The sequence below is a fragment of the Tympanuchus pallidicinctus genome, unplaced genomic scaffold (assembly GCF_026119805.1).
Source record: "Tympanuchus pallidicinctus isolate F22 unplaced genomic scaffold, pur_lepc_1.0 scaffold3, whole genome shotgun sequence".
In the NCBI taxonomy this organism is placed as follows: domain Eukaryota; kingdom Metazoa; phylum Chordata; class Aves; order Galliformes; family Phasianidae; genus Tympanuchus; species Tympanuchus pallidicinctus.
In genome coordinates this window covers 53,160,451-53,186,999 of record NW_026294747.1, presented here as the reverse complement: position 1 = coordinate 53,186,999, position 26,549 = coordinate 53,160,451, and the positions used below count along the sequence as shown (strand labels likewise).

At 47.7% G+C, this 26,549-nt stretch overlaps 1 protein-coding gene across 2 annotated transcripts in view; it reads left to right on the top strand.

Annotated features, from left to right (window-relative positions):
- Positions 1–26,549, top strand: part of PRKCH (protein kinase C eta) — a 131,450-nt gene extending 104,901 nt beyond the window's left edge. Inside the window, exons 13-14 of one of the 2 annotated variants that reach the window (XM_052696102.1) lie at positions 207–350; positions 1,668–2,673. In XM_052696102.1, the coding sequence (XP_052552062.1) occupies positions 207–350; positions 1,668–1,814 (291 nt within the window). In that variant the 3' untranslated portion in view covers positions 1,815–2,673. Of the gene's footprint in view, positions 1–206; positions 351–1,667; positions 2,674–25,957 lie in introns of those variants that run through there. The other variant, XM_052696103.1, reaches the window with a different exon arrangement.

Sequence of the window (26,549 nt, the reverse complement as noted above, 5' to 3'; positions counted from 1 at the left end):
CCAGGGAGAAATACACCCAGATTTCTTCCTCTAGAGAATGAGTCAAGTTCCTTGCATGCAGTTCCAGTACAATGAAATCGAGAAGTCTGGCCAGCAACTGGGTTCAACAGGAAAGCTGAGGACAAGCTTTTGTGCCACCGCTAATAGGTCTTTCTCCCTTGGCCCTGCCAGCAGGAGGAAACAAACAGCCCTTTTATGTTTTGCAGTTCATGACGAAGAACCCCAGCATGCGGCTGGGCAGCACAGCATTGGGTGGTGAGAGCGCGATCCTGCGGCACCCCTACTTCAAAGAGCTGGACTGGGAGCTGCTGAACCAGCGCCAGATGGAGCCACCATTCAGACCCCGAATTGTATGTGGGAAGGAGGGGTGGGGGAAAGAAAGGGGCCTGGTTTTGTTTTGTCTCTTCTGGGGTTTTAAAGCAGGTTCATTGGTGTGACATCCAAAAGGCGGAGGAGGAAATGCAGCCTTGACTTGAAAGCTCTGGTCTGGGAAGCAGGAGGTGAGGTCTCTGGTCTTGGCTTGGCTGCTGGTTGGACAAATGACGTTGTCCAGATTGCTTTTCCTCTCCATGCTGGATTTTCAAAGTCAGCTCAGTGCCAAAAGAGGCAAGTTTGTGCTGCAGGTCAGGCACCTAGCTACCCTTTGCCTTGCCCACATGTAAAACAGGGTAAATAATCCTCATTCTACCTGCTCCACTACCAGTGCTGCCCATTTTGCCAGTGGTGCCACATGTCCAAAATGATGCTCTTTAATGTTCTCATCTTCCCTATGGAGAGACTTTCCAGGGTACTCTCTATGGCTTCAGTGCCTTTGAAGTTTTTGGCTAGGCTGGCTGTATCTCATGCTGGGTCACACTGCTAACTCTTAACGGCAGTGGGCAGCTTGGTCCTGTTCCACAGAGCTCAGTGCGTGCAGGATAAGGCATCCTGGGGAACTGCAGCGGTACAGGATCAGCCACTTGATTGGTTTTTAATGTTAATCAAAGACGAAGGGATCCTCCTTAGTGCATCCACGATCTGGGCCAAATCTGGAAACATTAGGCTTAGGAATTGATAAAACATCTTGTTCTGGATTCAAGGAAAACATATGTCTTGTGAAAATGTGTCACGAACCCAATTTGTGTGTGTACACTGTAAACAGTCCCACTTTGGTGAAGCTAGAAGTCCAACACCTGGAGTCAAGCCATCTTCCTGCTACCTCATAATTCATTATCGTGTAAGTTTAATGACTGCATGTAGAGGAGTGTACCCCCCAGCAAGCCCAGCTGAGACACTGCAGATGAGGAAGAACTGTGTGGAGTCACTAATTGGGAACACTGCTGATGGACCATTTTGAACGCCTTGATCTGTGCTAACACTGGAGGAAAGGGACTGATTTATGTGCCCTGTCCTTTTGCATCAAGGCAGGCAACCCTTCAGCAGCAGTATCAGTTAAATCAGCGAGAGGTTTGCCTGTCAAAAGCCTGCAAAAACTCTAAAAGGCTTTACGCTGTAAGAGGCTCTAAGGGGCACTCAGCTGCTCCCAGTACAGACCCAGAAAAATCTCTGTAAGCTTTGTTGAGGTAATGGTTTATTGCACTAAAGACTGGACTAAAGATGCAAAGCGAGTATCAAGCTGATGATGCATACTTGTGACATCTCTTCCCTCTGTCTTCTCCATTTGACAGAAATCCAAAGATGACGTGAGCAACTTTGATCCCGATTTTATAAAAGAGGAGCCCATTCTGACTCCCATTGAAGAAGGAATTCTTCCAATGATAAACCAGGATGAATTTAGAAACTTTTCATTCACAAGCCCAGAACTGCAGCAATAGCTACGATTCTGAGAAAGGGCTGCTTAGAGGACTGGGGGGGATGAAATGAAAACCAGGTTTACCAGAAGTTTCATTCTCAAAGAGTAACAGTGCACTGACTTTACATGATGCAGAAGCACCACCGTCGACGTTACCTTAATGTGAAATTGAAACCTTCCTGTGTTTGTGGGATTTATTCAGCTCTTGGATCAAATATTGACAGGGTGGAACAAATGTGATATTGTAAATAGCTGCTGCAGACGGAGAATTGGATGCTGAGCTATTTGGCTCAGCCTGAATGTCATCGCTTGCAGCGAATTCGAGGAGTTGACATGAGCACGAAACAAGTGTCTTGCAGCTCTGAGCCAAACAGATTTGTAAGAATTCTGATTGTTTGCAAGGCTGTTTTGTGGAGTCCAGCACTGTCCAGCGTTTGAGAGCCATGATCCAGCATCCCATGGCCTGATTGAACCAGATATTCCTGCTGACTTTACCTGTTTCTGAAGTATTTATTTCTTTCCAAAGGACAAATGACTCTCTTTGCCGCTGTTTGGGTTTGCAAGTGAAATATTTCATTGTGCTAACTGGCAGAAGGAAAAAAACCAAGTGCCCTGTGCCCACACAGATTCTTCCAAATCAAAGGGAAGTCATGTGCTCGTTGTGTTTTACCGTTTGTGCGATATGAAAAGTTTCAGTGTTGCATTCTGTGAAATGCCTTTTTACATCATGCATCTTCAATGCTCCATTCTTTGCCTCCCAGCTGTTTTCAACTATAATGTAACCAGTAAAACCTTACTGTTTATTTAGGCCTGTTCTATTTAATTATGCTATACAGAGCCCCTTTTGTGGGTTTAGTGCCTCATTAAAATGTTGATCCGAAGTGGTATTGCTAATTTGTAGCATTATTGTGATGGGAGCTGTGAAGCTGAGAAATCCCTCAAAGTTGCTGACCAGTAAGTAAAGTAAAAGAAAGACTTTCTCCCAAGAGAATGACAAGCCTTATCTGAGAAAAGGGTGACTTGGTCTGGCTTAGATTTAAGGGCTTGTTACTCACAGGGGCGCTTCTTTTCAATTGCATCCTCAAGCCTCTGCCAGGCAGATGGAGGCAGGTTTTTAGTGCTGTTTGTGAAAACCAGACAGAAGTCAGACTGAGATATTTCTGTGATTTCCCTGCTCCTCTGAGAGTTGACTGATTTTCCTATAGCTCCGTGGTACAACTTTGCATTCTGTGCTAGGCTTGAAGCTGTTATGTCAGTATTATAACCTCTTTTTGGGCTGATGAATTACAGGAGAAGAAGAATTTCAAACTTATTGTTAAAAGGGTGTTTACTTTTCCTTACTTTTACCTTTTACTTCTACCCCTAAACCCTCCACTGAACTGTATGGCAGGTGCAGCATAGGTTTTGTTACCTTTGGACTTTTTTTGCCTTTGTGTTTGTGTATTGTACCACACCTCCCTCCTTATTTCCTGTATTTTCTCTATAATCTGAACATGGCTTCATCCTCTGGTCTCCTTGCTTCCGTGGACATATTCTGGCTGTATTGCATCCCGCCAGCCTCTCAGGCCCTTGCTGATCTGTAGGTAGCTGGCTTCATCAAAGCGGGGCAAGAGAGGAGGAAGGACAGATGGGTGTGAAAGAAAGAAGAGTGGATATCCAGAAAACTAATCCAAGAGCCAGATGTGCAAGCTAGCTTGAGTTGCTTTCTCATATAGGAAGAAGTGGTACAGGAATGAATGCATTTGCGTGAAGGGGTCACTGTGGCATCTCACTGGCATGTGTGTTAAGCATAGTGTTTGGTGCAAATGTGACCCTAAGTGGCCCCAGCATTACTAACTGCAGCATTGCTGGCTTCCCAGGGGCAGTTGTAGCAAATGTGACCACTGAGACTGGGAGCACCAAAGCTTTTGATGCAGCCTTTTACGAATTTTGTGACAGTTTTTTGATTCACTCTCTGCTGAGGATTATGAATGAGCCATCTTCCCTTGGAGATCAGTGCAGGAGAACAGTAAGGGACTGGTGGTCTTGCCAACATGTTGGTGACATCCCAGGTTTTCGTTGGTTGTGCTTTCCTTGGGGCTCAGGAAACCTGCTGGACTGATTCCTCTTGGAGGAGCTGACGTTGTCTTCAGCATCAAAACATTTGATCCTGTCTCCACAACCACAGAGTCCAAGCAGCTCTGCTTATACTACAGATGGCACAAAGCATGTGGAGGATACACCTTTGGAGAACTGTGCTGGAATAACACATCCCATCCCAGCCAATCCATCCTGAAAGCTTGGGGAATGGAAACTAGGACGCTTCTGTAGGTGTGCCGTTGTGATCTGTGTGAAGTGTAAATTCACACGAGCTTGAGGCTTGTAGGTCACTGGAAGATGTAAAATGGCATCTGAGGCCATCCTACAGAGCAGGAAGAGCTCCCGCCCTGGCCAGCCAATGCCTGCTCTGGCCTAGAGGTTTTTGACTTGATGGGGCAGGGATGAAATATCAAAGGGAAGTTCTTCCCCAGCTTCACTTCTCATTGATTTCCAGTGCCGTCAGGGTCACTCCACCCTACCCGTAACCTCACTGGACAGCATGTTGGGACTAGAAGTCTCATGTTCTGCTATAATGCCTTTGATTTTCACAATTTCACCTGGATCTTGCTTCACTATTCGGGGTGGCTTTTCCCTTCCATTGCCTGCCTGTTTACGTGATGACTTCAGCCGCTCGAGTCAGCAGATCTTGAGTCAGCCACATTTGGCCGGGATCCGTGAGCTCTGCTGTACTTTTACGAGTAGCTGCCATTTCAACCGCGCTCCCTCCAAACTCTGTCAGCAGCACAGATGAAGATCGGCTCATTTAAAAGTATCTGTGTGATAGAGCTGCTTTTGGAAAAGCTGAATTAATGTTTACACTGCTGTTGAATATGTAAAAAATGTTGATTTTTAAAACAAAGCAGGAAGGGGGAAAAAAGAGCTTTTCCATGAGCTAGCCTGCCAGCTCTTCTGGCTTCATTGCTTGCCTGAGTGAATGCAAGATGGTTTTAGCCTATTAATTTGGTTCTGGCTTCAGGAGCGTAAGCTGGCAGACACAGGTTGCAAGGTTTAAAGCATAAAATGCTTGTATTTGCTCCAGTGTGAAAACTGGCAATGGAGCAAATTGTAATTAGTTGCCATTGCACTGCTTTTAGTGCTTGCATGAAAAGGGAAGGTCCCTTTGATGTCTCAAAATTTGTCTTCTGCGCAATCCTTTCATTTTCAAAGAGGTTGATGAAATTTAGCTATAAAAGTCAATGGCCTACATCTCATTCGAGGCCTTTGAAAGTTGAGGGTAAGAAGCAGATGGTATAGAATGAATAGATTAAAATCATCTTGCATCTACTCATACTGGCTGTGCTGCCAAAGCCATCATTTTTAATACCACTACTTGATAGGCAGTGGGGAAAAAAATCTCACTATACTCCAAGTGCCTAAGGGATTTTAATGTAAAAAAATTCAATTCTAACTGCTGGATAAAGATGTTTTGTGTACATTCTCAGAGGTTGGCACAGCTTCCTTTCTCTTTGTGAAGTCCTAAATGGGAGTTAATGGCATTAAGTTGCACCAGGAGGGGTTCAGGTTGGATATTAGGAAATATTTCTTCTCAGAAAGAGGGCTAATGCAGTGGCACAGCTGCAGAGGGAGTGGTGGAATCACCGTCCCTGGAGGTGTTCAGGATCTGTGGTGATGTGGCACTGAGGGACGTGGTTAGTGGGCATGGTGGGGGTAGGTTGATGGCTGGACTAGGTCTTAGAGGTCTTTTCCAACCTCAGTGATTCTGTGAAATGGTTTGCCAACGGTATTTTTGCCTGAAGCTGAGTGTTCCTTCTGTAGACGTTGCTGTTTCCCCGGCTGGATAGGAGATAGGCTTCAGTGCCTGCAGTATGAGGACTTGGTTAGCCAGAGCCAAGAGAAGTGAAGGGGAAAATGTGTCTGGGGTCATCCGCTCCATCCTGGCCAGAAAGAAGAGAGCTGTTGGTTCGCTCAGCAGTGTGCAGTCGTGAGATTTCTGCTCGTCCCAAGGGAATCATTTCACAGCTTTTACAGGTCTTGCTGTTAAGTAAATTTCCTGATATTTGGAAATGACTTGAACGAGATAAAAATCTGTCTTATCATGCCATTAGGTTTCTTATTGGAAGCTGCAAGTAAGGCTTTGTATTACTAAATAGATACAAGGCTGCCAAACCCCAGCATTCAGAAATGATGAGTCAGGTCTTCTAAAAATCACAGCTCATTCAGAAGTCAAGAGCTTTCCAAAATAATAAATGTCAAAATCTTTTCATTTTTTTAACATCTGGATTATGAATATTTCAGATTCTGACTTGCAGTTCTCCACATCAATAGGTGGAATGTCTTGTAATCACATTTTTTTTAGATGAAAGCTGGAGTCTGTGAATTGACGAGAATCCAGGCATTGGATCTTGGAATGAAATGCCAGATACCAAAAGATGAGTGATAAAACCTCAAGAACAGAAGATGTGATGGGTTTTACATATTTTTCTGCCTCTTCCTATTCTTTCTGTATGGTCACCACTGTGTGGTTCCTTGCCTCGCTGTCTCCAAACCCATTTAGCAACATGGGAGTGAGGAAGGTGAAGAGGAAGGCTGGGGAAGGCGTTGATGACTTGTATCGTTGCTGTGCGTAGCAGCTCGTCGAGCAGCATTGCTGACCTCCTGCATCAGTCCTTCACAAGTATGTCACTTTTGCCTTCTGTTCATCCATCCCCACTCATTGCACAGTGCTCAGGATCGCCCCTAGGCCATCGCCAACTGGAAGACCTCTGCTGATGAAGCCGAGCCCACAGGAGGAAGAGGAGGTCAAAAAGCGTGGAGGAACAATAAATAAGGGTTGGTGCATGGTTACCAAGCAGTGTTGGTACCTGGGAATCTTGGATGAGATGGTGGAGACCCTGAGTCAGCCAGAGTCCTAGTGATGTCCATATGGAAGCTGTGGGAGAAAGTCTGGTTATCTCCCCTCTTGTGCAAGTGCTTAAAGCTAAGAAAGAGAAGGGACAGGAGCGTGACCTCTGAGAATTGGGTCACAATTCTGGGTTGCTGTTGCTCCAGCTCTGAGCTCCCACAGCTGTTGTTAGCAATGAGTTTTGTAAAAGTGGAGATAAGAGATTTTAGCACTGAGTTCAAGATTGCTCAAAACTGGTGACTCAGCTCCTCCAGAATTCCCTTCTCTCCCTCTCCTCTCTTCAAAAGTGGGGTTTGGTTTTCATCTGATTTCTCATTTCCTAACATTTAATGCGAGCTGGGGTCATGGTTTCAGTTTTTCTACGACAGTGAGAAATGTGTTTTTTCTGAAATGAAACCTGCTCCCTCTTCATCTCACTTCATTCCAGGTCCTCAAAACTGATTTCAAGGTCCTCAAAACTGCGCAACACTTGCAACTCGAGCAGTGCAGCCACCAAATACACCAAGGCAGAAAAGCATTGCGATAACTGGCAGTAATGCTGTTTTTGGAGACCAGCTGAGGTGCTGTGTGGTTGGACTGAGCATGAGAGGCGATTTTATACTTTTCCATCTTATTTAATTCTAGACTCTAACGCAGGACACTTCCAGTGCTCCTAGTTGTTGTCTGCTGCCCAGAGCTACCTTTTGCACAAGTCTTGCTTGTTCCCAAATGCAAAAACTAGAAGGAACAACATCTCAGTTGCCTTGGAGCTTGGTGTTAACCACAGATTTCTTCTGAAATGAGACTTAATGTCACATTTACCCCAAGAAATGGGTCATTGTGTTTGCAAATGACAGCAAGCCTCTGACTGAGATCTCCTCCAGCTTCTGGGGTGTTGGTGTCTCCCAAACTTGGAGTGAACACAGCATCGGTAGCTAGAACCTTCTGACTTGTGGCAGGGAGGCAGTGGTAGGGATGAGTAAGTATTTCATCGAGAGCTGAGTCACTGTTGTTAAGCTCTGTGAACACACTCTTGGGCTTGTGCTTGAGTATTGTTATCTGATAGACGGATCTGAACATGTTGCTCTCCTTGGGGCAGCATTTCTCTTTGCCACTTCTCAGGCCCTTTATTCTTACTCCTCGCTAATCCTCTCTTCATGGAGAAAGCAGAGCATTTTCCACTGTCCACTGGACACTGGAAAAAACCTGCTTGCAGCTGCCTATTGAGACTGGACAAGTGAGCCCTATGTCACTGTGTCACAGGACATTGTTCTGGGTCACTCCCAATACTCTTAATTCAATTTTAACTGGAGGAAAAAAGGCAAGTATGGCCTCTAGACTTGCTCAGCTAAGCCTGGATTTTCACTTGGGGGAACCTTCATCACTGAATGTCACTGGGGCTCCATGCAGACCTATGAAAATTGCTGCATAGAGCCAGGGTCTAAATTACACCCTGGAAATTGAAAGCTGTCTTCTGGTTTTGTTCCTAATGAGCAAGAATTTCCACTGCCAGTTCAGGATGCCTTCTCTAATCTGTTGCCCTTACTCCTTTAATTTTCCTTGCACTGCAACAATTTACCATGGCCCCGAGTCTCGATGCACAGCAGGCATTTCCCTGGTGCAGACAGAAGGGAGCTCAGCTATTGCCAAGCTGGTGAAGATGCCATAACCCAAAAATGGGTTGTCTCAGCTACATTGTTGGAGCTTGGTAATTTGTCTGAGATGGAAAATCCCCAAACTGCAATCACTGCCTGGGACACTTGAGTGGAAAATGAGAAAATTACAATGTGGCTCATCTCCCTGTGATGAATTAGTCTGTGTCTGCATATAGACCTCTCTGTGTGGGTCAGGATCAGCCTAGAGGTGCTGGGTCTCTATTTTGGCTCTGGTGCCTCTACATGGTTTAAATAAAGAGGAAGTGAAGCACCCACAACCATGCACAACCATGGCCTGGTGACGCTGCTGAGATCCTGATGGAAGCCCAATGCTGGCAGCCAGCCCATGGTGGGACTGGTTCCTACAAAAGACAAGGCACGAGACAAGGTGCCTGGAGCTACCTGACCTGGAGTGAGAGCCTCAACAGAGCGAGCTCGTTAGTGCTCGGCTGGACTGGCAGAGGCAATGAGGTCATTTATCGCCTCCGTCCTCCACCCACCCGTGTCCCCAGGCTGGGGCATAGCAAGCAGTTCCTGGGGCAGTGAGCAGCTCCTGAGAGAGCACCCCATACAGCTGGTGGCTGCAAGCGGGAGATTTTGCAGCAATATCCGGCCTAGCTGAGTATCAGCAGTCAAAGCCTAAGAAACTGCTGTGCCACGACCCTGCCCTGCTTCCTACTCCAGCCTCTCCCACAGCACACTGCTGCCTGGGGCAGTCATGGGGCTGCAGGAGCCCGGTGCTGCTTTAGGGTCGTCAGGCAGAAGTCAGAAAGCAACACGTACATTTCTGTGTCTCAATGTCCACATAGAAGCAGGATTCTGTGGCTTGGTTTTATTACCATCATGAAGTGAATATGGCAGCTTTCTGAGATGAGGTACGAGATAAGTGTGCGGCAAGCCCAAGTATACAGGTAATTTTCTTGTAATTGCTGTTGTAGTGCAGTAGAAATGAAAAACCGTGCGTCTCAGGGTATACACGCCCTCATCCTCTGATTAGATGCATATAATGAGATGGAAAGCTAATCTATCATATTTAGAATCATTCAATTAGAGGGTTAGGGCTATGGATGCATTTAGCTTTAGCATTAGGGAGATATTTAAACCACGGGCTGTACTTAGTCATTACTATGCTAAGTGATAGTAGATGCAGGTCACCCTATATATGGGCTCTGGTAATCAGCTTGCAGTATTACTAATTAAGCCTTTTCACCTATGGGCTCCCTTCCATGCCACCACACACAAAGTGGGCCATTGAGGTCATGGTGACACGCTCTTTAAACCCAACGCCCACTGTTTGTTGTGGAGCTGAGTGCACCAAAGTGATTCGGCTTTCTGGTTCAGGCCCTGCTGTGTGGGAAGAGCTGTACACAAGCATTGTTGATACATGTTGCTTTGGGTCTCCACCAAGCAAACATGTAGTGTCAGTGCCAGCTGGCACGGCCACTGCCCCCATGCCCACCTGGCTTTATCCAAAACCTGTGGAGCACTGGGTGAGGAAACCAGGTCAAACCAAACCTGTCTCTTCCACCTCTCTCCTGGTCCTTTGTGGAAGGGTTGAGCGCCAGGTGGAGGTCAACAAATGCTGCAAATGCTTTAGATGCTCTGGAAAGCGGCTTACACGATTAGACAGCAGGTCAAAAATAGAAAAGACCGCAAAGGAAGGCCTAAGAGTTGTGGGTATGATACAGTGATGATGCTCAGTGATGGCTCTACCTGCCTCAGCTGCCCCAGTGAGAATTGGGTGCTGCAAGGTCCTGACCTGCCTCTGACCAGGGGTATCCATTATCCCTGGGCTTCCAGGGACTCCCTTGGGCCAGAAGCTCTTTGTAGTTGCATTTTTCTATGAATGATGTTGCAACTCTTTTTAAACCTGCCCTGTTGTACTGGTGGCACAGTTGCAGGCTGCATGCAGCCAGGTAGGCTTTGCAAGGAAAATGGAGCTCACTGCAGTGTGACTGTGCAGGAGCTGGAGCATCTCCAAGCACTCTCCAGCCCAAGTGGAGCTGCTGTTCTGAGCAACTTCTTTCTCACAGTACTGTTGAGAAATTCCTGACAGCGTTCAGTCTCCACTTTGCTGAGAAACAACCGTCCTGACCTTAAAGTGTAACCTCCTCATTCCTTCATCAGATGCTAATTGCTCCACTTCAGCCCTAATTTCTGGTCTGCAAGGAAGCGTTGCTGGGCAAAATCACCCAGTCCATAATGGGTAAATCTGAATATGCACCCACAGCGTTTTCAAGCAACTAAAACCCTTGTCCTTCTGGGCTGAGTCTTTGCAAGCAGATACAAGCTTGTGCTGAGTTCTCCAAGGAGGGCACAGTGTTTCTGTCTCTGTTCACCAGATCTCGGCTTTGGTGCAGCCCAGAAATGTCTCCAGACCTCGGGCATTTTGGAGAGGACAAAGGAAGCATTTCCCTATTTCCTCTTATATGGTAGAGCCTGCTGCCAACGTTCCCCCTCCCCCCCCGGGGAGCTGCCAGGTTTGGTGCTGGAGCCGTGCCTTGAGGCGATGGCACGGGGTGATGCAATGGGCCGTGGCTCTTGCACCACTGGCACAGGGAAAGCGCCCACGGTGCCTGCGATCCTGGGCTGGTGCGGGGCAAGTGAGCAGCTGCACAAGGGCTGCCAGGGCAGTTTGCTTCCTTGGCAGATCCCTGGTGTTTCTCTGCCTGTTCTCCTGTGGGTGAGAGGATGGAGGTGAGAAAGTGGTACCAGAGCTGTGCCTGGTGGGTAGGTGGGGTGTGAATGTTTATAGCTTTGCGTGGCACCCGCAACTCATCTTAAGGCATTGAAATGGATTTGTGAGCATCCATGACTCATGGCCGCTCTACAGACAGAGCATGAAATCTTGGAGCTGAGTTGGTTTAGGAGCAAGCACTTGTGGCAAAAAGCTCTTGACGAACATTCTGTGTTTTTCCCATGCGCTGACCCATGCATTGGTGGGAAGGATATCACCAAATCTGTTGTGTACAGCCACTTTCCACAGCGTTTCTTCTTCACTGGTGGCTGTGCATGGGCAGCATGCTTCCACCAAGAGGAGGGCGCTGCTCTCTGGGGACTACCAGCACCACCATCCATGCCTCAATTATTCCTCATTCTCTTTGTCAACAAGGCCATGGAAGGTGGCTAGGGAGGCATGGCGGACTGGGAAGCACTGGCCCGGAGCAGCAGTGACAAACCCAGCCACCAAGCAGCACCATACATCACCAACAGTGATGCAATCGCTGGTGGTTGCCATAATCCAAATGATGTTTGACTTCTTATGCTGATGGGGAAGCTCAAGTGGTCAGGCAACAGCAGGGCTGTGCACTAAGTCCTGTGATCTGTGCTCTGTGGGAGTTAGCATCACCCACTTCATTTTTTCCCATACTTGTTAGCGTTGGAGGGACTTTCCATCTCCCACTGACCTGGTTAGCAGACCATGCTGAGCCATGCCTGTGCTCATACAGGCTGGTCAGTGCCTGGACAGGTCTTTGCAAAGCCACGTTAGGTCACGTCAGCCGTGGACGTGCCTTGCTCAGCACCTACACGCGCCTCTTGTTGTCTCACCTATCCTCCTCCCTCTCCTTCCGCGTTTTTTGTCTGTCTGTGATCCTCCGTGTTACTTCAGCTCTCTGTTTGGGGAGGAGCACTGTTGTACCAAGGAAGAAATTTAAGCTTGATCTGTGAGAAATAGATTTTGTCACCATTTGTGCTGTGCTTTGTGTTTTCAGGGTGTTGCTGTTCCTCTGCGCAGCTCACCAAGCTGCTCCTGTGCTGTGTCAGCACTAGAAGCTGGTGTAAATGAGCACAGCTCTGTCCATCATGGTAGGGATGGGCGTGTGTCTGCCGTGGGACTGTGCTGCTTGAGCAGATTGCTACTATGGCTTTGGCATCCTTAAGACACATGGATGTTTGAAGAGGACACTCAGCCCTACATCCAAGCACATTCCTGGTGTCAACGCTGGAAGGGCCTGGAAGTGGTTCCTTCCACTGGAAGGAACCCAGGGCCTGCAGTGCCAGTGTCTTTTCAGACCTGAGCCTATGTGGTTTAGCCTTCCTGCCCTTTAGAGGCTCGACTAGCAGGGACTCTTCTTTCATCACCACACGAGGAGGTAACATTGGTCACCACCAGTGTTTTCTCTCGGGATGCATGGCAAACAATGCTCGCTGTTTGCCCTGGCCTCCTGCCTGCACAGCCATCCCCACAGGATGGAGACCCATGGGAGCACACATCTCCTGCTCCATGCAGTGTTCTCACATTATGGCAGCCTGGCAGTCGGTCTGGGGGCTGATACAGCACTAGCAGGCCCTGCAGCTTGGTGATGGCAGCAGAGGCTTCGGCCATGTGGCCCAGAGATTCTGTGCTATTGCAGTCAGATTCCCTTGTGTTGTGCCCCTTCCTCAATCAGCTGCTGCTGTGTGACTCAGTATTTGCTCTGATTGTTTGTCCCATCTTATCAGAGCCTTCTGGCCCTTTGCCCCTCCGTTTCCTTCTTCCTGCCCACCATGACTCATCTCTTCCCATCTCACAAAGCCAGGCAGGGAGAACACAATGCCACTTCCCATCCTCATGAGCCTGCCCCATGTGCACAGAGCCAGCACTGGGATTCCTGCTCCTCTGGAAAGGGAATGGGGACATTGAGGCGTGAGGGGGATCAATGGGAGGTGCTGGGGGGGTCGCAGAAGCTGCTTGGCCTCCTTTGAGGGCAGCTGAGGTGCATTTGGGGCCCATTTGCCTCATGGCTTTGGCAGAGCTGCTAAGATGGCCTTCACTTGTTGGTGGCTTCCAGCAGCAGAGGTGTCCCTAGGCCCTAATGCCTGACATCTCCAGGCTTTATTTTCTTTCTGACCTTGGTTTTGTTTGGATTTTTTTCCTTTCCCCCTCAGCATTCTGTGCGTCATCCTGGATCCCAGCTGGATGGATCCAGATTTTCTGACCTTCCCATCTCCTGGAGCAAGAGAGCGGTTGAGGCAGGCAGTAATGCAGGCGTGGCATTCATGTGCATCTACATGTTGTATGTGGGGAGATTCTCCATTCATCTCAAATCCACTTTGATCAGAGACCTGCTGGCAGGAGCACGCTGGCATGGATTCCTTTACAAATCTCACCTGTGGAATGAAGCTCCCTGGCTTGAGCTTTTCCTTTCCTAACAGCAAACACCACTGGGGCCCATGCGGCTGAAGGGCCGTGCGACTCTTGAATGTTTCCCTGTGCAGAGCTCCTATAAACACGTCCTGCAGACTTGACTCCCTCCCAGCCCAGCCCCTAAAGCCATCTGAGCCGAGTCAGAGGCTTCCAAACAAAATTCCGTCAAAACCTCCCAGATTTCTCTGGTCTGTGTTTTGTGCAGGACTCTGGTGGGAAAATATTGATTCTGGGCTTTAAAGCAGCTGCTTTGTATATTGACTGATTTAATGGCACCGAAGTTTGGCCTGAGCTCTCTTCGTTTTGTTCCTTTTTTAACTTTTTAATGCAACCCCAAAAGCACAGTGGGTATTGACATTAGGAAGAGCCAAATAAAACAATGATGCAGCATAAATCCTATAGTTGGCCAACGCTGGCTAGCCTGGCCACATGCAGCTCAGAGCAGCAGTTCTTTTTCCTCTATAACTTCAAGATTGCATTCAAAACAGAATGCTTTTAAAGGCTATTTCAGGAGAATTTTAAGTATTTGTGCAGAAAAAGAGAAAATTCAGGCTGAGCTGTTTCCTGATTGCCAAAAAAAACCCCAACACCTGGGGGTTAAACCTGTTGCAAATTGGGCTGTGCCTTCACAACACGATTCTTAGGGGGCTGCAGCTCCTGCTCCAGCTTTGTTTTCTCTCAGCATCCAAGCACACGGCATATCCTGGTCTCTTTTATCTCCTAGGAGCCAAGGGAGATGCTGTCAGCACCACCAGGCTGTGGCTGTCAGCAGGCACTGTGGCCAAGGAGGTGGCAGAGGACCTGAGCGTATGTATGTCTATATAATACGCACTCTGAAGGTCAGAGCGAGAGGGCTGCGATCACTGAGTTGGGGTGAAGCAGGGAACTACAACATGCCTTGCATCTCTGACAGCATTCTTTAGATCGTTAACTGCACCGCCTGCCTGCCTCCTGCCCAGCCTTGCCATTAGCAAATGAAGGCAATGGAAGGGCGTTCAAAGCTGTGCGATGCTCTGGACTCCTATGCTTTGCCTTCCAGGCTCACACAGCTTTGCTGCCATGCACAGGGAAAGAGGAGCTGCTCCTGCACACTCACCACCTCTGTGGTTCTCAGTGTCTGATCCAGACCGGATACGTTTTCAATGCCACACAGGACAGAGGGCGTTTTGATATTGCCATTACGTCTTCCAGTAATGTAAAGAAATGATACTGGAAGCATCAGGGATGGAACTTTGCAGAAATGACTGTGCCTCACTTTTTTGAGCAGCTTCTGCAAGAGCAAACCTTTCCACGGGGTTAAATCCGCAATGCCGTGTTTCAGAGAGGCGAGTGGATCTCATGCTCACCATTCAGAGGCCTGCTCAGAGCTCTTTGTGTAACACTGGCTCGGTTGTGTGCTGGGTTGGGAGCAGTGCCTCCAGCAAACAGCCCCAGTGCTGCACTGCTGCAGCAAAGGCACAAGTGTCGGCTCAGTCTCCTCGCTGGTGGCTCCTTTCCTTGCACAAGAATTTACCCTCCCAGGGGCTACCCAAAATATCCTGGTGTGATGAGAGTGTGGAAAAAAGCTTTTAATTGATGATCTTGCTTGGGACAGAAGAGCAGGAGAGGGCTAGGGGGGAAATTACGCTTAGAAGAGAGGCAAAAAAGGAAACTCATCCCAGTATGTGAAGCTGTTTGTGCCCTTTCTGAGTTAATGCTTGTGATGGATGTCTTGTTTTACCACATCTGGTGAAAGAAAGTCTGAAGTCTGTTCAGGCTGCCAGCTTATTCCAGCGGTTTATTTTTAGCAGAGATGGCTTGTGACAGCCTAACGGTGTTGTAACACTACAGCTCTTGTTTGTGGTTCCCTCGTACTTTGGTCCTGCATTGAGTTAAGACTCCTCACAGGGTCTCATTGTGCTGGAAACCACACCGATGTCGCAAGAGACGGCTCCCTCCCAAGCAGAGGAAGACCTGCAAGGAGCGAGAGGGACGTGGGGTGAGTGCCGAGCCGCAGAGCAAAGCAGGCCTCCCAGCACAGCTTTTAGACATGGAACTTCAAAATCAGGCCTGCTTGCTTATTCTCCCTTCATTTTCACACGCTTTATTCCCGTGCAAATCCATTTGCTTCTGCCCAGAGTCATACAAATAAGTCCCTGAAGCTGCCTCTCTTCAGGCCGTGCACATTGCACTGTGAGTCCTACTGCTGGTTCCTTCTCTCCTCCCTAACTGCTGCACGATGCCAGCAGCTTTCTGCTTGTTTTATGATTTCATGGAAGTTGTTTGACACATCAATACAAAAAATTAATTAACTTTGGCAACGGTGTAAGCAGCAGCTTCGGCAGCCCAAGAGCGAGTAAGGTCAGGGTTTCAGCACGATCCTATTTGGAGAACTCGCTGGGGCTCGAGCGGAGCGGCCTTGCTGCTGTGATTTGGATTTGGATTGCTGCTCTCTCACCTTGTTTGCAAGTCCTGTCCTGTTGGCGAGGCCAACGCAACACGAAATCCCAAAGCCAATGGCAGATGACTGTTCCATGCATGGAGCAGCGATGGGCGCTGGGCACCCTCTGGCTCCCAAGCGTACAGTCACTACAAAACCATTATTGACTTAAGAAAATACCTCTGCTGGCGTCTTAGCTTTCATTTGGTGATGTAAAAAGGTCAGAAGGAAAATTAGAGCTCTTTTCACCCTCACTCCTTTAAGTGCTAAATTCATTGTAAGCAATTGAACCAACAATTTAGATTAACGAAGTAGCTTCAGATGACGGAGAAACTCTGATCCTCAAAGGATGCCTGAGTGAAATGCGGCTTTTCAGAAGGAGATTGAAATTGCCCTTGGCCTCCTGTTACAAAGATCCTCCCCGTTGGCCCGGGATGTGAATAATGCGAGAGCAGCGCACTCAGCTCTGCAGTGTGCCCTTAGACCACAGTGAAAGGCTCCGAGAAGCAACAATAAATACAGGGGAAAAAAAAGGCCTGTGTCAGACTGACTCCAAATTAATCTGTTTCCCAAGCAAATAATTACTGCTGCTGGTGAATCGCATTTATCACACTGATGTTATAGTCTGGTAGGGCCAAAACATCTTTGGGATTTTTTTCCTCTCTGTCTAGCCCTTTCCCAACCTTCTGCAGGGTGTGGGTGAGGATGCATCTCCCAGCCCGGCCTGGAGAAGAAGCCTGGCAAGAGCGAAGCATGGCAGCAATCCAGTGAGATGATAGATGGGATCTGTTACAGTTCAGCTGCTTTTTCAGCCAGCTTGTTTCCTTGGTGCCTCTGTTGTTCTACTGCGCACACAAGCCTCCGCTGAGACAAAACTCACATCTCTTCTTGAATGGGAGAGCTGACAGATAAGACACCGTCAGCATAACGTGTTCCTCATGGACAGCTCTGGGTGAGGAGCCCACTGCTAAGACTAAGCCCTCAGGGGTGGGAGGTGCTGGTGTGTCTCCCAGCTTGGAGCACCAAAGGCTGAGCTGAACACGGATCCCTCTCCGGAGAGGTGTCTGCACCACTGGTTGGTGGGAGCAGAAGATGCTGCAGAGGAGATGCAACTTCTTTTGTCCTCCTCCAGGACCCTGGTCGGGACCGAAAAGGAGACCACACAAGGAGAAAATCATCCCAGACTTTTACACCAATCCCAAGGGGCGATGGATGGTGGTGCTTTCTATCCTATAATTGAAAGATCACCCCTATGCACTCATTGCCATTCCCACATGAGGTGGCCCATTTGATCAGAGGCACAACAGTTGGCCATCCTGGTGAAGGAGGAAAGTCTTCTTAATGTCAGCAGCAACACGTCGTACCACTTGTGCAGTGCAATCCCAGCTCAGTCCCGAGCCCATAGGTTTTAACTTTCATTTTGTTTCAACTTTCAGATCTTCCTAGAAAATTTCTTTTCCTGAGAACCGTTCTGAGCAACTCATTTTCCATGACTGGTTTCTTCAGAAATGTTATTACTGGCCTGGGAGAATTCTTATACAATAATTGAATAAGATTAAATTTCTCTTGCTGGAAAATTCAGACTGCGTGAAGTTTTAATATCAAAACCCAAACAAGTAATAACAAATAATTTCCTGGGAATTTACACCACAATCTGGCACTGGTAGTGCTTCATGGGAAAATGCTTCAGTTCCAGTGCCTATATGTATTTTTAAGGAAACTAATGGCAAATGGGGTAAAAGGAAAGACACGGAGGATAATTATAGAACCCCGCTTATCAACCTGCTCCTAACCATTCTTTGGAGTGGTAGGTGAACATGCAAAACACCAAACCACTCTGTATTTTTAGGCTGCTTTGAAGTGTGAGTTCCAAAGAAATGTTAACTCGCAGCACTTCAGCATTTCCATAACCGACTGGTGAAGGTGTCCTTGGATGGCAGCCACCACCCAGCTCTCCAGAAAGAAGCCCGAAACAGACAACTGGTTGGAGATACTGCACCCTTAGCTAAGAGAAGGCACAGGCAAGGGAAGGAGCCATCAAAGTCCCACCTTCGACCTTCTCATGCACCGTGGGCTGATCCCACTGTGCAACAGCGGCATCTTCCAAGCAGAACCACGTTCTCAGCGTGCAGAAGGGGAACCAAGGTTCCTAAAGACATTCAGGGGTGACCTCAGGGTTACCGTAGCACCCTGCCTCAGCCTCACGATGCATTCTGCACTGCCCTTCCCTTGGGGCTGCAGCAGATAGATAGCCCTGCACAGATCTCAGTGTCGGCACTCGGCGGCCTCTGCCATGGGCAGATGCAGGTGTTGGCAAGTGCAGGCAGGCTGCTAAAAATATCCCGTGTGCTTTATTCTTGTTTCAAAAGCCATTAAGTATTTCTATCAGCGTCTTTTTCATCTCCCGCATGGAGAACTGCCTAATACTCCCACTGATCCTTCGTAATCCCCTGAATCTCAGGTTGTTGCAAATGGGAGGATCTGGGCTGCAGATCTGTGCACCCAAATGCTCAGCCTTGTGCTGTGCCAAATACGAGCTTGGTTTTCTCTTGATTTCATCTCTTCTTACAACACAGTTGTGCTGAGTGTGGGCTGTGCCTGTAAGGAGCACAGTCAAACCCAATTACTCTTCACCTGAGCATAATCTTCACACACACCAGTTCTTCATGCAGAATACTTGGGCTTACTTCTTAAATGGCACTGAGCTGAAGTGCTGGGAGGAAGTCCCTGCTCACCTGGTTGGTATATTGCAATATCAAAGCTAAACCTGTGCAAAGCCAGGAGCAACCAGAGCAGCAGGAGAGTAAGGTTTGGCCTTTTCCCTTGCTCTCTGTGAAGACTAAAGCGTGGTGGTTTCCTCTTGTTCTGCCCTGTGACAGACGCCGCTCCCAGTGCGTGCGTGCGGTGATTCTGGGCAGTCCTACCATTTTAGTCATCCTAATGTGTTTGCTTAGGCACCAACATTAGTGTCAAAAGCACTTACTGCAAGGGAAGCTTCCCAGGAGAGCACCATTCGCTGCCAGAGCAATCAGTCTTCTGCATGGAGAGTGTAAGCTGAGTGGCGTTTACTACAGAGGGATGGATAATGAATTAACTACAAATTTGGAGCGTCATTCAAAGGTCCACTTCCAGCCAGGCCATCTGCATAGAATCTGCTTTGCTCCTTGTTGGGCCAGCGGCATGTGATGGCATAGAACCTGAGCTGAAAATACTTATTCTTGGTTATCTTGTTTGGAGCTGCTTATTCCAGCTGCTATCACTGTGGTGTGGTGACCCCCGCCCCCAGCTTTGCTCATCAGGAAGTGTTTGCTTCGTATAAGGCTAATTGGGATGGGTAATTGGTGGGATCTGGGCATAGGGAACCTGGGGCGGCTTGGATCTCCAGGCAGCCCCACTGAGGTCAGGCCCAGAGCTCAACCTGTGCACCCAGCTCTTCTCCCACACAGATGACTGATTTTTGAGAGTGCAGCTTTATGGCAGACTCACCTTTGTTTTGCTGGGGAGGATTCAGCAAACAGGCTTCCCGTGTGAGCTGAGCTCTGGAAGCAGCTGCATGTCTCTGTCTTTGGGCTCTCCATAGGCAAATGAGCAGAGACCCACCTGGCTTGCTGCTTTGAGAAGTTGCTTTATGATTTGTTTGCTGCTTTGATATATATATATTTTCAAGTTTCTTTGTCTTTGATGTAAAAGAAACAGTTAGGAGGAATTTCAGCTTAGCTGTGGAGGTGCAGAAGTAATTGGAGATTACATTTAAATCTGCTGCTTTGGGTTTTAAGGGCAATTCTTAGAATCGTTTTTGTTCTCTGATCTCTTCTTCCAGAGCTGCTGTAATTGCAGCTAAATCCAAAGCACACCTCTCCCGCTGTGTATTACCTGTGTGTGGAGCTCAGGGGGCTGGGTAATGCCAGGTCCCTGCAGAGCAAGCACAGAGCCCACAGCTGTGCCCTGCACACATGCCCGTGCGTCAGGGTGGTTGTGTTTACTCCAGGGGATTTTTGGGGTGATTTGCCTAAGGCTGGTGAGGCCATTAATTAGCACTGACGACATGGAGTTTCAGCCTCTTTTAGAAGCTGTGTATCCTTTTTAAAGAGAGAGATGACTCTCAAGGGAGTAAGTGAGCACAGGCAGCCTGTCCATCCCATCCCATCCCATGGCTGCACATCCCACTGCAGTGTTGCACTGTGCACTCCTGTAGTTGCCCTGCTGCTGCCACTGTCCATGGGACACTGTGGAGAGAGTGCTCAGGCACTGATTCATTTCCACAGGTCCATGTAATGTGATGGAGGTAATTACGAGCAATGCAACCATAGACAGAAACTTGCAATATTCACATTGTGAATAATACTTAAATCTCAAATCCTAGAATTCTCACCCCTAAGGAGAACTCTATAGTTCAGCAATGCTGTGAAGCCAGCATCATCCCAGAGAGCAGAATTTGAGCACTCACATGAGGCAGTGGTGGCAATGCATCCTGCTCCAGCCATGTCTGCTTCTGCCCATCTTTTGGCAGCTGCAGTATGTACCCCACAAAGGGCACCACAGAGGTCCTGCTGCAGGGCAATTCCCCAGGCCCTGGGCATTTTGCAGCCCTCAGAAAAGGTTTCTTGCTCAGGACTGTGTTAGTGTTTGGTGTTTCTAAAACACTAAGCAGACACCTAACCATGCCAGACTTGCAATGAAGCAGATATGTAATCCTTGGCAGGGATTAAATTCAATAGCAATAGAGCATATTTAAGAATTATGCTGTCAAATGCCTGCCTAAACAGAGGAAAATATTCTTAATTCAAACTTATTCAGAAATCTATTTCCAGTTGTTATCGCCTGTGAAAGCCTCTGTGGTACCTGATTGCTCCTTTCTGGATGCTTGGAGGAGAAACTTTTGCCTTTAACATACAACAATATTCACATGTGTGCATGCATAATCATACAAGTGCTATTTGATCCATAACAGCAGGTGCAGAGGTGAGTGCAGGAGCACCCCTGTGTACAGGGAAAAGCTCTGAGCTGTAGGATATGTATCCCTGGCAGCTGGGGGGCTGTACGGGGGATGGTAAAGGTGATCCAGGCAGGATCAGCTCTTGCCTTGTCCCATTAATGGGGATGTGAGCAACAGGTGGGGCTTGAGTAAGTCATGAGGAGCACGTCCTTCAAGACCAGGGCAGAGAGGAGAAGTCTTAAGCCTCTGGTTTTGGATCCCCATCTAACTCAGGAACTGTGGTTTTGATTTGCTTAAGGTTTGGCCCAAGCACTGGGGAAACCAGCTAGGTGTCCCAGCTGAAAAGCAGGTTTCTAAGCCTGATTTAACATCTGAATTTAACAGCAGCTTCAGGAACTGATTTAAAGCTTTAACTCAACCTCTGCCACGAGCCTCAGCAGGATGAAAGGTCCTTCCCTGTCCCACTCACTGAGGCTGTGCCTGGGAGCCCTGGTACTGTGGGGGATGCTGCAGAGCTGGGTACCCTGAGGCACAGTTTGTGGTGCTGGTCGGGTCCTGCAAAATGGCTTTTGTAAGACTTCAGGTCACAAAATACAGCACTGCCCTTACAGCAGCAGGAAGCACATTAAACTGAGACCTGCTGAAATCCAGCTCATGCAGAGACCGTTGCTGCCTATCAGGGCTTCACACAAACAAACCCTGTCTTCCCCCACTGCCCTGCCCCAGCTCCAGCCTTCCCAGCAGCCGGCCGAACACACGGTTCTGCTGTGTTTTAGGTGAAAACTTTTTCCATCTGACAATAGGAAGCACGTGGCATTGCCCAGATCCATCCATCAGTCAGCACAGGAACTGCTGGAGACCACAGACTAATTAAGGAGCCTTTAAATAGTTTCCGCCAGCGATATGATAAGAGCTGACCCTTGAAATGGGGAAACCTGGAAAAAGGTGACAGGGCGCTGTGCCACGTCACATCTCCTGCCCTACAAGCAGCTATCGACAGCCACCTTCCTAGGAAAGTCAGCAAGTGCTGGGGCTGTGCTGGAAAATGCTCCTTCCTTACCGGCTGCAGTGACTGCCTCACAGCAACGCAAAGGGGGCTGGGGAGAGCGGTTCCATCAGCAGTGCATCCATGTGGGGCTGAGCGGTGGGGACCAGAGGCAGCCCGGGTGGTCTGCTAACCTCACAGCCAAGCTCCTTCACTGTAACAAAGCTCCTAAAGGAGGGATATGGGAAGGAAGAGGGTGGGCTCGTTAGCAGGGTCAGTTGTGATAGGACAAGGGAAAATGGTTTCAAACTAAAAGAAGGGAGATTTAGATTAGATATAAAGGTAAAGCTTTTTACAACAAGGGTGGTGAGGCGCTGGCACAGGTTGCTCAGAGAGGTGATGGTGCCCTGTCCCTGCAGATACCCAAGATCAGGCTGGATGGGGCTCTGAGCACCTGATGGAGCTGTGGGGTCCCTGCTCAGTGCAGGGGTTGGACCTGATGGCCATCAGGGCCCTTTCCAACTCCAGCGATTCTGTGATTCTGCTTCTCTTACAGAGAAGTTGAGCTGGATCCCACCACTGGATAAGCAGAGCTGTGCCCCTTCTGTCTGTAGGTAAGCATTAGAGATGTGTAATAAAAGGCACATTCTTTTGTAGCTGAGTCACCTCTTGCAAACAGAGCGTCACATTAATGTTTGTCTAGAAACACCTTCCCTCACAGTAGCCAGCCTTGACCCTTTCAGACAGCGGAGCTATAAAAATACGTCCATATAATTTCAGTGGCTGTTTGTGCTGTCTGAATGGCTGCCAGGAGCCGCCTCAGAGCTGCTGCCTCTCAGGACAAGGACACAAACGGGAGCTTGAACTATGTCCTCCGCTTCCTCTTGGAAGGTAGAACTGGCTTTTTAACAAATTAGAGAGGTTGGCTGATGACGGGCAGTTCTGCGATCAGTGCCACGCGCCCGCCAATGGGCAAGGGCTGTAAATAAGCAGCGCTGCCATTAACCCAACGGGGCAGTGCTGATTTATACAGGCTGAGGGCTGGGATGGTTGGATTTATGTTGGGCAGTGTGACTCCTGTCTCCCAGTTACGTCACTGGGCGCAGGGGAAAGAGAAAGCACATCTGAACATAGGCAGCCGCTCGCCTTCACAGCTCAGTATTGGCCTCTTAATTTCCTACTGATTAAACTGCAGGAAAACAAAATCTGCTTTGCCTGGGGCAACTTGGCTTCTGCTCAAGAGCTTCCTCATCAAAATGAAATATCCTTTGCTGTGAAACCGTTAGTAGGAGGATGAATGTAGTTACAAAAGCAGCTATTTGTAAAACCCAACCGGGTAGCAGCGATCTGCTGCAAAATGCCATTCTTTAGAAATCTCTGCAAGAGCCCTGGGGGGGCAAAACTTCCCATAAAGACCAAGTTTCCTTGGGATTGCCTATTTGCTGGTTTCCTTCTTCTGAGCACGTCTGTGGATGGACCTTGCAGATACAGACACTTTTCCACTGCTAATTGGTCTGTGGCTTGTCTAGGACATGAGCAGACTGGGTTGGCATGGGACTATTGGGGTCCTCCAGTTCTTGCCCTGCTGGTAGACAGTGCCCCCAAACCCAGAGGGCCATACTATGGAACTTGGTGCTTTTCTTCTTGCTCTCTTTGGATTTATGTTCCCTGTGCAGTTGATGGCATCTCACTGGGAAGCACAGTGCAAGAAATTGTGTTGTGGCCCTTCAAATGTCCCCTTACTGTCATCAGTTGTTTTTGAGCTGGAAAACTGTGTGTGAGCCAAAAAAGCAATCCAAATAATCCCATAGAGTGGTGAATTAACAGCAGGTTGTTTTAATCCTTGGAAGTAGCCACAAGAGGGAGATGTGATTGGATGTGCCAGATCAAAGCCTTCGATATGAAGAAACATCAAGGAGTTGCACACTGAGATCATCAGAAATCCATGCAAAAATGTCACTGTAGGACCACGCAGTTTCAGAGTCACCTGTGCTGAATTTAGGAAGTACTTTCACTGTGGCCAAACTCCTACAGCACAGTGATCATTTTTTTTCCTGAAACAACCTTAGTCCCAACGACAACAGGTTTTTTTTTTTCCCGTAAATATTATTGTCTGAATTACATTAAAAACTCCGAGCAAAAGAAAGGAAAATGTCTGCTTCCCCCAGACCCCAACAAACGCAGAGTGAAATTTTCGTTTCAAATTGATTTTAAACAAGTTTTTGATCAGTGAACCAAAAAATCAATGATTCAGACAGCACAGCCTTAATTATCTCTCCCCCGAGGGCAGGCGGATGGAGCAGCGCTGAAGCGCTTTGGAGCGCCTTACAAACAGGCGCTGCCTTCTGCAGCCTGGGTTTTAGGTTGAAGCAAAATATGTTTTCTGAAGGTGATCAATCTGTCCCATTTCCCATGGCTGAGAATCATTTCCAGTAAAAATAAACCTCCTTTTTTCTCCTTTCCCCCACTCCACCCCGCTTCCCCCCCCTTTTTTTTTTTTTCCCCCCAGTCCTCCACAAATGCTAAAATAAAGAGGTTTGGTGAGCTGGAGTTTTGGGCAGTGACTTGTCAGCACAGCCAGGGCTGCAGTGCTCCCCTAAGGGAGGAACAGAGGAGAACAGTGTTTTTCTCCTCCTAGCACTGCTTCTGTTAGGTAATTGCTCGTGCCGCATCTGGCTCAGCCCAATCAGCGAGTGCTCGGGGCTGTGAGACCTACTTACACACAAACAGACTGACATCCATCTGAGAGTCATCTTGGGCACAGGGAAACAATCCTCACTGAAATAAAAAGCCTTTTTTGCAGGGCACTGAATAACCATTTGGCAAACTGTGTGCCAGGCTGGTGCTCAGATTAATCTGCTTAGGTCGACTAACACAGTTGTGCAAGAGTAGAAAATACCCGGTCAAGCAAATTACATCATCCAGGGACAAGCTATTCTAAAGAAAGCACACATTATAAGCTTTAGCTTAAATGTTCAGCTGAACATTTCAATGTATTTACAAGCAGGAGCATAGGCTTCTTCCTTTCCTTGTGAAAAAAAGAAGGGCTCTCTGAAGTTGTTTCTAGCAGAAGAGCAGTGGGCTCAATTAATCACCAGCCAACACCCAGAATGAATTATAAACCCCTCATAGTTTTTCTCACATTAGCAGTACCAGTTATGTGAAGTCTCTGATCCTGAAGAAAGGAGGCCCTGGCACTCGAAAGAAAATCACTTGAAATGTTTTCCTCCTTCTACCATCAGTTCATCTTTGTGACAACTTGCATCACTTGATGCTTCATTAAAATCTGTTGTTCTCTCTGCAGTCTTAAATACGTTTGGAAAAAATTGAAGTTTGAGGAGATGAAGGAATTTAGAAGCCATAATGGGGTCAAAATGGAAGGTTTTGCTTTGCAATGAAACCTGAGCTGCTATCATCCATAGGGCATCTTGGAATCCTCTGCCCCATTTGCAAGCGCAGCAATTGCCCCAGAAGAAAAACTGCACCCTCAGCTGCATTATGCTTTTGCTTTTGCAGAAAATGCTGTATCATGGCAGGGATTTTCTGAGATTTTCTTGAAAGCTCCCCTCTTGCAAAGCTGCTCAGCATGGGTTGAGACTTAGATTGCAGTTTGGTCCCAAATATGCAAGTGTGTCATATAGGGAATTCCCACAGAATGGAATAAAAGTATAAAATGTGGTTGGACTGAAACTATATTTAGACTCGGTGGCTTTTTAGCCCTGGTTGAACTTTTTGGCTTGTTAGAAAATCAGATTTGTGCTCAATGTTTTCTTTTTTCTTCCCTTCCCCAAACGTGTCTGACCGAGCCCCCATAGTTTTAAGTACACTTAGAGAGACCATGCCTTGTTGTCTTATTTTGGAAATACCTCTGTTTACCAGCTTTCCCTTCCATTCCTTTTCATCCTCTTTTTCCATTTAATTCCCTGCAGTCTTGATTCACTTTAGCTTAAACTCATGTGAAACAAAAAAATCCACACGAGTGACGAAAAAAAGATAAAATCTACACAAGCAGAATTGAGCCCTTCAGGATTTTATCTGCCTGCTCATGAGCGTTAGCAGAACTGTTAAGCCAATGTGAATTTTAAAACTGGGTATTGTGTGTTGTATGTTGACTTCTACAGGGAATGCACGAGGTCAGTGGCAGCTGGATGGACGATCCATCACTTAGTGCTTAGTGCTGCTGAAGGGTCGAAGCAGGCAGCATTCATCAGGGCTCTCACTGCCCGCTTCTCTCCTGCTCCTCCTGCCCCTCATTCATCTGTTCGATCTCACTGACACTCTCAGAGATGTAACTTCACACCAGAGCTGCAGATAACTGCATCTATCCGCTGTGTAAGTAAAGCCATGTGTATGTCTTTGTGGGATGATGGCCATGATATAATGCACTTTGTGGCAGACAGAGCTTTTCTGTTCATAAGAATGAAGAAAGTCCTTATTAAGCATTATTATTATTGCTTTTTAGTGATGGTCTTGTTGCAGGAGTAAGCACTCCTATGCAAGCATATATTAACTGCATATTTAAACTCTCCCATCTATTTCTCTGCACTGCAAACGAGCTGATAAACGATCACAGTCTGCTCAGATTATAACATGAATTGACACACCAAAAAAATGGTCTGACTCCATCTGTCTACGTTACATAACTTGTGATCTCAAGCAATTTCAGAGGCAGGATTTGCTGCATAAATAGTACAATTTCCAGTAAGGAGATTA